At 43.1% G+C, this 11,471-nt stretch overlaps 1 protein-coding gene across 1 annotated transcript in view; it reads right to left on the reverse strand.

Moving 5' to 3' along the window:
* Nucleotides 1-11,471, reverse strand: part of LOC108540875 (heterogeneous nuclear ribonucleoprotein M-like) — a 40,393-nt gene that overhangs the window by 26,428 nt on the left and 2,494 nt on the right. Inside the window, exon 2 of the mRNA XM_017890139.1 lies at nucleotides 11,095-11,314. Coding sequence (XP_017745628.1) covers nucleotides 11,095-11,314 — 220 coding nt within the window. The remainder of the gene's footprint in view (nucleotides 1-11,094; nucleotides 11,315-11,471) is intronic.

Raw genomic sequence — 11,471 nt, forward strand, 5'->3', positions numbered from 1 at the left:
GGGGAACATCACACATCGGGGCCTATCATGGGGAGGGGGGAGGGGGGAGGGATTGCATTGGGAGTTATACCTGATATAAATGACGAATTGATGGGTGCTGACGAGTTGATGGGTGCAGCACACCAACATGGCACAAGTATACATATGTAACAAACCTGCACATTATGCACATGTACCTAGAACTTAAAGTAAAATAAAAAAAAAAAAAGTTTTAAGCCAAAAAAAAAATTAAAAAATATTTTAAAAAAAGCATCTTGGGAAAGAACTGTTCTTCATCACTAAACTTTTTTTATCTCTTTAAATACATTCATTATAAGTCTTCAAATTTTTAGCTTCTTTGCTATAATACCACTGCATCATGATCCAGTCTCTTTATTTACTTTTGACACAGTTGTACTATACAGAGATTACATTATTTTGGCTATGAGTTCATATTTCTGTGATGGTACAGGAGTCTCCATCCAGCAGTGTGTATGGGAGAAGAGCCTTAAACCAGATAGCATCTGTGTCTTCTGCAGCTGTATCGTTGGGCCCAATCCACACCAGGAAGGGACAGAGGATGATCGGGACACACCAACAACCAGACACCCGCAGTTTATCTCTCCTTACCACTCCTACAAGCACTCCACCAGGACCTTGTCTTCAGGCCCCAGGAAGAATAGGATAGGAGGAGGCACTCCTTAGAAGCCAAGGAGCCCATGAGTCTTGGGGCTCAGAGGAGAGTGCAGAAGCAGGTGGAAATTGACAGAGACTCCTAAGCTCCACCTGCTGCCTCAGCTCCTGACTCAGGCACTTATGCTGCCTGAGATGACTGCCAAGGATGCCTGTGCCAGATATCTGAGCCCACACATAGGTGGGGCAGGGAGAAATGAGTGCAAAACTGCAACAGAGGGAGAAGGGTCAGGAGAGGAGGGAGAGAGAGCAATCACATGTATTTTCATATTGTGGGAAATTTTTCTAAAATTAAGAGCAGATTAAAACAAAACAAAAGCTATATATATATTTTACAGGACTAGAGGCCAAAGACACAGAAGTAATAGAAGTGAGAGGGGACCTGCAGGGAAGAGAAGCAGCAGCTGTTGATTCATTCTGCAGTTCTCTACTCAGAGCCCCGCACTGCTCTGGGGACTAGCCCTGAAGAGTGCGGGCAACTTAGCTGTCCCCAAAAAGTGGACCCCACACACACTGCCCCAGAGCCTGAGCTGGGAAACAGGGACAGTGGTAGCAGGAAAGTGTGAAGAACCACGACAGCTTAATGAATAGCAGCAGGTTGGATAAAGCCAAGGGCCTGTGATATCTATCAGCAATCAACCAAGAGAGTAGAGGGGCTCCCAGAGCCCAGAGGTGACCGAGTACAGCTCACGAGTCAGCAGCTACCGTGCCTAATGCCTGTGGCCTGGATGACCTCCTCTTAGAGAGCCAGTGGAAGGACTGCACAATCTAAAATGAATGCAGCCAAAACAAAGCCCTGCTTTCTACCATTCAGAACTGGAATTCCATCTGTCAGAAGATCGTTATTATCACCATCATTCTGGCAAACATATCAGGATACTATTATGAGATTGTAGCTGAGACTTTTCTTCCCTATATTTTTCTTTCTTGCCCCGAGGGCCCTGGGGCCTCCTGGGAGTGACACTTATTTCTTGGAGGAAGACAGTTCTGAATAAGGCCTAAAACAAAAAGTCCACTGATTCTGAAACAGACTGAAAGAATCTTAGGAGAGATATCACTTGTGAAAGATACGACTACTCATTGTAAGAGTTTTTGAACAAATCTCTCTCTTTTTTTACAAGAATTTGGAGAAAAAAAGTCCCTTTTCCATCTCCCTCCCTCCCCTCTGCCTCCTTCCCTCCTTCCCTGGTGTCTCTGATCTGGCCTGAGCAATGCACCAGCAGAGGCAGCATCCTGTTGTCCAAGCAGCCAGGAGGAGTGTGGGAAAGGCAACAGAATGCCCTCATCAGCTCACACCCCTGCTGCTAAGAGAAGCATGGAATGGCTGAGATCAGTGTGATAGTCCCAAAGGGACACATTTTTCTAGCCAGGGTGGCACAGAAACTAGAGCTGTGGTGTGATGTGTGCTTCCTTCAGCAGACATTACCAGTGAGGGAGGAGGTGACTCCCAAAGACAAACAGAATGAGACACTTCGGGTAAGGCCAAAGAGAACTGAAGGTAGCCCTCGCACCTTCAGACATGAGGACCATATCTGGGAACCAAGGTATTCACGTGGAGTAGGAAGAGGGGCAGAATGAGAAGAAAGAATCCTGAATTGGTCAGTTTTAGACCAAAAGAAACTAAATTCAACTCTATACTGGAAGTGTCTGAGTTTATTCGGAGTCAAAATGATTAAGATTTCCACCATCAGTAGCAACAAGGGTGTGGGTTATTTTTTAAGTCAAGTATTTTAAAGTATAATTTAACATGCAGTAAAATTCACTTTTAAGATATAGTTTGATGAGTGTTACCAAATGCGCACAGTCTTGGAACTACTACCACAATCAAGATAAAGAATATTTCTATCACACCCAATACTTTCCTAGGAAGGGCTGTAGACATTAATCAGTTGTGGAGAAGGAAAAAGGTTATATTTTGCACCCCTCAAAGTTATCATTATGAAGATTCGAATCCACCACATGATGGTGAAAACAATGCAGATATAGCAGTAACCTGGACCGTGTCTAGAAAGATGGTCTCATACATGACACGTGTCTGTTTCTTAAATGAATGAATGTATAAAGGAATTGAAGCCAATTAATTGTTTATAATATATACTATATTTAGTATAGTTCTGTTTTTAATCTGGATTTCATTTTAACGGTCATCTCATATTCTTTTTGGGCCAAGAAGTTTTTCTTTCCCTTGGTAGCCCATTTCTGATTATGCAAGGTAAAGTGAAAACTGCAGACATGTGGCAATGAGGGCAGCCCTTCACAAAGCTGGCTGGAGTGGAGTAGCTTAACTATTTAGAGACCAGAAGTTTATCTGTGGAATGGAATTGAATCTTCCCCTATCAGACTTCTATGTGTGTCTATAAATGAGTAGAACATTAGGACCAGTAGATGTTTCAGGAGGAAGGGCCACTTATAACCTAGTCTAAGATGTTGCAGTTGAACATGAGCAAGGAAGTACTGAGGACCACAAAATTTTGGTCCCAGTAGTACGCATGCAAAGGAGCAGACGGCTGCCTCCCCCACAGTTGGCCATCTGTCAGTAATAGGAAGTGATAATAAATTAGTTGAGCCAGGCAATTTTCCTCCTAGATTTAAGCAGCTATTTCCAGAGAAATGCCCTAAAAGGAAGCAATCTCCTCAATTTAGGATGATTTTGAATAAAGCATGAAAGAATATTTGGTAATTGTGTTATTAAGGTCACTTGAAGTTATCAGTGCTCTATCAGGCAATGGCTTTGTCTACAGGACTGTCTGTAGCCCGAGCTGCCACTTCTGAGGGCATTGCTGCAGAAGTCCACTCATCCGTGCAGGGGGCATCTTGGTTTCCTTGCTCCTAACTCCCATATTCCTAGGGGCAGGGCTCATGTTTTTTCAAGTTAGAACCCCCAGCTCCTAGCACACATAAATATCTGCTGAATAAAGAAGTGCTCCCTCATCCCTCCATTGATGAGTCCTGTGCACCGCACTCTGCTAGTTGCCAAAGAACCACTGATCAGGTATGAATCATCTGAAGAAGGCAGCGGCTGCTCCCCACCCTGAGGTGTGCCCTTCCCAGGCCACCTTCCCAGGCACTCTGCAACCCCCGCCCCAAAGTGCTCCTCCCAGATAGTCATTGGAACTTGTCTCTTCCTTCCTAACTTTGTTCTTGTTCCCCAGTTCACCCCAGGGGCCACTTAGCTTCTGGCCCTTTGGCCACATCTCCTAGACCCAGGTCCATATGTGTCAGTGGAGCGGACAATAGAATTTCGCTTCCCAGACTCTGACTGTCTCTAAGGAGTGCCATCCACCAGCATGTGGAGGGACTGAAGAGGGGTGAGGCAGGGACCTGGCATGGTGTGCCCTTCATGCCAGACTCTGGGTTAGAAGCTCCCCCTAAGAGAGCTCATTTAGAATGCCTCCTCGTCTCCTTTACACAGTGTGACCCAGTGGTGTCATTCATTTTCCTTCCATCCAAACTATCCAAGATTTCTCAATCTGCTCAATCAGCTCGGGAAATATTCTCCATTTAACAAATCAACAATGGGATCACATAAGAATATCATTTTTCCAGCTGTATCTCTAATGTTGCAGGCGTCTGTTCTCCTAACAAGGTGTATACTTTGTGTTTTATTGGGAAATGATCTATGGGACTTAACCTAGAGAGATGTGCCCTTGTGCAAACATGTATGAAGCATGTCTACACATGCACACACATACGTACACACAGAGGACTCCACAACCTTTGTTAGGGGCAAACAGCGTTACACTCTAGTGAAATCCATGAAACCTTACATGTTAATTAGGACCCTAACCAGAAGATTCTCCACTCAGGCCCTTCTATAGGTTGGTGCAAAAGTAACTGCGGTTTTTGCCATTAAAAGTAAATAAATTGAAGAGTTAAATACATAAATTGAAGCTAAATAAATAAATAAATTGAGCTAAATATTTATTTAGCTCCTCAATTTACAGAAGGTGGTATGAAGGGTTCTTTGGGCCACCGGGCCTCCCAGCTCTGTCCAGCTGGTAAATCATCCTGGGGCCATGCTCTCTCAGCACACTTTCTTTCATCTCGGGAAAAAGTTCTGAACAAGTTTCAGGTTCTACCTACCTTGGTGGACATAACCAAATAACCATAAAGTTCAAGGAGAAGGCTAGAAGGCCATGAACTTCTCATTGATGCCCTCAGCCTTATCGCAGGGCACACAATATTGTTAGTTAACATGGGTATTTTTTTGTGGAACCTTTCCTAATCAGAACAGAGTGCAATTGCGTTTCGGGGACTTCCCTAGTCCCTTAGTCTTAGCCATGAGGCTCTAATGCGCCTAGGTAACACTAATGACTGCCCCAGGGACTCCTCACCTGCCCCCTCTCCTGGCTGTTGGGCCTGCTTCCCTCTGCACCTGAGCCCTGCGATGCTGGGCAGGGAGGGCTACCAGCCCCCTCAGGACTGGAGCAAGGATGGGCACAAGGGCCCTGGAGCTCTGCAGGCAGAGTGACCAAACTTCCCGAAGACAAACCCCTAGGCTGAAGCTTCCCTTTGATTTAATTAATGACCCGTTTTAGTGCTTTCTCTCAGGTCATCAAGAATTAAGCTTTTGGAGCACTCACTGTGGTGAGATCGCATTGATACAACCCAAAAACATCAGATCTCAGGAACAGATGGCAAATGAGATTCAGCGTTAAACATGTGCAGACAGTTCAGTTCCAGTCTGCACTGAAGGTTTGGGATCCACGACCATATACGGCGGCGCTTTGGGGCTGCATCATCCTGTGCCTCTTGGTTGAAAGTACATATCTGATTGTTGAAAAAGAAATACCTATGGGCCAGCACCATAGCTCACACTTGTAATCCCAGCACTTTGGGAGGCCGAGGCGGGTGGATCACCTGAGGTCAGGAGTTTAAGACCAGCCTGGCCAACATAGCAAAACTCCGTCTCTACTAAAAATATGTAAATAAATAAATAGAATAAAATACCTGTAGTCCCAACTCCTCAGGAGGTTGAGGCAGGAGAATCGCTTGAACCCAGAAGGTGGAGGTTGCAGTGGGCTGAGATTGCACCACAGCACTCCAGCATGGGCAAGACTCTGTCTCACACACACAGAAAAGAAGTACATCTGAGCTGTAGAGAGAAAAGGGATGCCATAGTTGGGAGGGGAGTGGAGTTTCTTGCAATTTTACAGAAGGTTGCCAGGAAAGCGGCACTGGAAACGTCCCTTGGATCAGAGACCTGAGCACAGATGAAGAGCTGGCCATGCAGGGTCCTGGGCGAGGCCTGTGATAGCAGATGGAACTGAAAGGGCAGGGGCCTGAGGGCTTCGGGGATGCAAGCCAGAGTGACGAGGGAAATAGAGGCTGGAGTCGGGGACAGCAGGTGGTGGCAGGACACAAGTAGGTCTTTGTAGGACATTGTGATGACTTTGGCTGTTGCTCTTAGTAAGTTAGAAAATCTTTGGAGGGTTGTAAGCAAAGGAATGACATAATCTGATTGACATTTTAAGAGGGTCACTCTGTCAATGGGGTTGAGAACAGCCTGTACTAATCCCAAAGTGCTCTTTGTGATACCAGTGTTCCCATGATAGCAGCTAAATGCTGCGAAGGAAGGAGGGGAATGAATGATTTTAGCGTACTGAGTGCCTCCTCTGTGATGGGCACCCATTGCGCTGCTCTGCTGCGCTCCTGGTGGAAACCCCACAGGAGGCTCATGGCCTGGGTTTGCCTAAAAAGGTCTCCACTGACACTGCTGTCCTGAAATAATGATTCAGAGCCCTTCTTCACTCTCAAAAAAAGTCCTGGTTTAGATGGTGAATTCAATGGTAATCATTCAGGTAATAGATGTTATATTTCCCATTTCACAAAGAAACAGAAACTCAGAAAACCTGGCCACTTGCCCCAATTCATATAGTCAGTGATGGAGACCTGGATTTGAGGCCAGATGCTGTGTATCTGAACGACAGTCCTCTTGTGGACGAAAAGGTCTGAATCATTCTGAAGCCCATGTTTTCCCCTCACATATTGACGAGTACTGTGATAAAGGCTAAAGCATTAAAGAAAGCTTGTCCTTTTTTTTTTTTTTAATTTAGCTCAGTTGTTATCTAAAACTTGCTATAGGTTGTCAGCAGACATTTCAGCTTATTTTCTCGTGACTTCAAGTTTCATAAATGCAAATATTTTGAAGCAGACATATTTCAAATATGATGGTACTTTAATACATTCTCAGATGGCTATTTCTTGATTTGAAGGAAAGCCCTTCTGACCACTTGCCAAAGGCTGGCATCAAACATTTCTTCACCCATAGATGGGGCCTCGACCCTCACCTTCCTTTATCATCCATCTCTCCTGGAGACAGCCTGGAGCCAGAACGTGAGGCAAGGCCACCTCAAGCTGAGTCGGCATTCTTATCAGCCTTAAGCATCCCTGCCAGGCCGTTAACTAAAGACTCTTAAGGACAACAAGCCAAGGGCAATAGGCATCTCCTCCGGGCTGCTCCCCACCAACACCGCGGATGCTGAATAAATCAGAGAAAGGCGCGAAACAAGCTGCACTTGGCAGTGCTGGCCTCTGGGAGGAGATGACTATAATCTACCAGCAATCTAGCTCAGCCCCCAAAGCATGATGACTTATAGACTAGTACTCTCAAAACCCTCTCCTTTTGAAAACATTCCAGCAATCCTTTGAAAATAAGAGGCAATGTCACAGAATTAATCGGCTCAGAGTGTAAGTGCCAACTGCTTGGGAAACCACTCTTTCTGTGCTACAAAATTAAAAAGTACCCAACCCTCAAGTGCATCCCTAGGACTTTACCAGCCTGGCAACTCCAAGAAAAGTATCAGTAGCTTAATCATTTAAAAGTTTCTCCTCATCACTCCCTGTGTTTTTCCCGTGGCCAGCTAGAGAATGCCACAACAGGGGGACAGACAATCCCACAATATTGAAGGTCAACATTTCCTTCCTTCTCTTCTCAAAGCTAAATCAAGAAAGTATCAGTTCATTGGTCTGAATCCACTGTGGGCTTTCCTTGATGTCATGGGAATAACAAATGAGCCTCTGGATGGCACCAAGATGACTTTCCAAAAGATGGTACTCAGCATGCCCAGACCGCTCCTTGCCCACCCATGAGTTTTGGTCTCTGTTTAATTCCTGAATACTGGGGTGTTATTATTTTTTCATTTTCTTATTTTAATGATTTTAATGATTAATCTGGGAAAAGGGCAACTGGATTGATACTGCAGAGCCTGAGAAAAATGAGAAGACTTGGTCAGATTAGCTGTAAGTATCATCATTACATTATATTCTTCTGCTGGAGAAAGTACCTTAAGAAATGGTTAGTGCGATTCAGCTAAGAAATTAACCCCTTTAAATGGGAAATGCTAATGGATAAAGTTTCATTAGCTAGTTTGGAGAAAGGATGAACAGAAAGATGCAGGGAAGACATGCTGAGCCTTTATTGCTGCTCGAGTTAAATGGACCCACAATCAATAGCTCATTTAAAATACAATGTAATTTCTCTTGGACCTCAAATTAAACAACAACAACAACAACAACAAAAACTCATACAACTGCCTTCCACATTTTTTTTCCTTTTTGCGTGTAACAAATGTGCTCCAATAGAAGCAACTGAAAGAAACACAAATGAGTTTTCTAATAGGGCTCAAAGTTCACTTTAAAATAATGCAGCCTTGGGCAGATCACCTGAGGTCAGGAGTTCGAGACCAGCCTGGACAACATGGTGAAACCCCATCTCTACTAAAAATGCAAAACTTAGCCAGGCAAGGTGGCTCGCTCCTGTAATCGCAGCTACTCAGGAGGCTGGGGCAGGAGAATCGCTTGAACTCGGGAGGTGGACGTTGCAGTGAGTCGAGACTGCACCACTGCACTCCAGCCTGGGCGACAGAGAGAGACTCTATCTCAATAATAATAATAATAATAATAATAATAATAATAATGCAGCCTTTAAAAACATAACAAATTAAGAAATATCTAGTATAGCACACCATCAGAGTTCTTCTGTTTATTAGTACCATGGATTTCAACATTTTTTTAAACATCATTTTTCAAAAGTAGAATGAATTTGACATGTTAGCAACAAGGTGATTAGAATAGATAGGTCCTGAGACATGCAGGGTAGAAACCAGAATTCTAAATTTTTTAGGACCCTTTCATTTTTCCCATTTCAGCATCTTCTGGGCATCCCTGGATACCACTGCCACCTTCACATGACTGCAGGACAGCTAGAAAGAACTATTAGAATCAGGAGCTTTATGATGTGTCAAATGAAATTTTATATGGGAGAATGTTTTTGCAAACTGTCAAAATATATACAAATATAAAGCATTAGTATTATTCTACATTTCTCCTTTCACTAAGCAGGACTTACCCTAAATACTTCTTGCTGTGTCTGAATTAATCAACAAATTTCTGGGGGCATGTACCCATGTATTCTGTGCCATTCTAACAGAGATTGAGAGTATGTGGGGTGGAGCACCAGCTGGGATATAAGGCTATTCAATGAGACGCTGGTGGAGAGAAGCCCAGCCCCTCCAGTAATTGTAGAGGAAATCAGCAGGAGGTGAACGGGCAGGGACAGGGAGGGTTCAAAGAATCACTGAAATGCTGAGCAAAGACTTCCAGGGGATACTGAAAAGAAGAAACTGATGAGAGGCCAGAAGAGGGGGAGTCATTAGACTGACGATGATAACTATGGTCATGAAGACAGAATGACTTCTAAAGAATAGGACCCCTATCTGAATCATCTGGATTTCCTCTGGTGCTCATTACTCCTGGCTCACACCAACCACCTGAGACCTGTTTGTAGACATGTGTTTACCCTTATCTGTGTGGAATGGTTGAATGAGTGGGTATTAAAGATGATGGGATGGTAAACACCTAATGGAGTGCTGGGGCCCTAGGCAGGAAACAAGACAGGACTGAAGAGGAAAATGTATCATTCTGTTGTGTAGAATTAACAATAGAAGTTAGAGAGATGCTCAAAGGGGAGCAAAGAATCAAGCATTTAAACCCACCTGTTCAAGGCAAAATGACCAAGTAGGGCCAGTGATATAAAGAGAAAAACTTAGATGAAACAGTCAAAGTACTAGGCTGGTACCACGTGATGAAAGTCAAGGTAGGAGAGATACATAATGATGATGATGATAGTAATGGCTAGTATTTCTTGTGGGATTTTTGTGTGCTAGGAACACTGCTATATACTGTAAGTACGTCATCCTAAATATCATAAATGCATTATCTCATGTACTGAAAACAATCCTGTGGCATAAACACTATTTATCACCACTTTACAGACAAGGCATTGTTGGCTAAGGGAGGCTGATCACATCACCAAGCCAAGACTTGGTTCCAGAGCCTCTGAGAACCTCTGCCTCTTCAAATGAGACATGAACAGTATCAGTATCAAATACAGCAGAGAGGTCCAGGATACTAAGAACACACACACACACTCATACACACAGACTTTTTCACACATGCATACAGGAACATGCATGCACACACACACATATACACATACACATAGTGTCACATGCATGCACACACTCATACGCATATACCCACATATATACGTTCTGTCAAACACATACATATATAAGCATTCACGCGCATACACTCAAACACTCACATGCATACACACAAACATATACATGCACACATATACACACACATATACACAGTCATTTCATTCTGAACAAAAAGGCTATCAGTATCCATTGAGAAATAATATTTTCTCTCCAGTGGTGGAGGCAAAAAGAAGGTAGTTATTAGAGGTACCAGAAATGGACAGAGAGAAAATTAAGACATTGGGTAAGTTCGCTTTCAAGCAAGAAAGAAAAAATACACAGTAAGGGAATTCAGGTGCTACAAAGTTCATGATTGCTGACATCTGTTAACATAATTAGCTAAGAAGAAAGTCACATCTAAATGGTAGCAAAGCAGCTTACAGAAAGATGAGCTGAACACACGCATCTATTCTTGGATATACATGGTCACCTTTGAACAGACATACCAGTGTTAATCCTAAAGTCTAATGTTCTAAATCAGGGGTGGGCAAACAACTTGCGGCCCATGGGCCAAATCTGCCAGCCACTTGTTTTTGTACAGTCCAGGAGCTGGAATGCTTTTTATTTTTCTTAATGATTAAAAAAATCAAAACCAGAATACTATTTCTTAACAAATAAACATTATATGACACTCCAATTTCAGAGTCTACACATAAAGTTTTATTGGCACACAGCCATGTTATTTGTTTCCATATAATCTATATCTGCCACCTCACTACACTGGCAGAGTGAGCAGTTTTCGCAGAGACTTTATAGCGCACAGAATGTGAGATATTTACTGTTTGGTCCTTCACAGAAAAAGGTGCCAGCCCTATTCTAAATCATCTCAATTATTTTAATTTTCAATACACATCACAAAGGAAATGGAATGATATACCTGGCAAAGGTGCTTTCTTAGTTCCCATGATGGGTATTTCCTTCCATAGATCTCCATCATTCTCATTCTCAGCTATCCAGGAATCAACAGGCAAACAAAATAGCTCATTTGTGGCTATATTTTCAAGTCTAACTTCTTCCAGATACCACCTGGGATTCTTTCCAGTGTTGTCGTGTCCAATACGTATTTTATAGATTTCACCAATATCTTTGAGATTAATCTGCAACACAAAGGATAAAAGGGAACTAAAACTCCCTACATCTCCAATTTCCAAATTCATAATCCATTTTGAACTCAATATCTACTTTTTTTAATCATAAATACTCCTTACTAATTTCCCTTAGAACCAGTTACTTCTTTTTTTTTTTTTTTTTTTT

The sequence above is a fragment of the Rhinopithecus bieti genome, unplaced genomic scaffold (genome assembly GCF_001698545.2).
Source record: "Rhinopithecus bieti isolate Rb0 unplaced genomic scaffold, ASM169854v2 scaffold_20069, whole genome shotgun sequence".
NCBI lineage: Eukaryota > Metazoa > Chordata > Mammalia > Primates > Cercopithecidae > Rhinopithecus > Rhinopithecus bieti.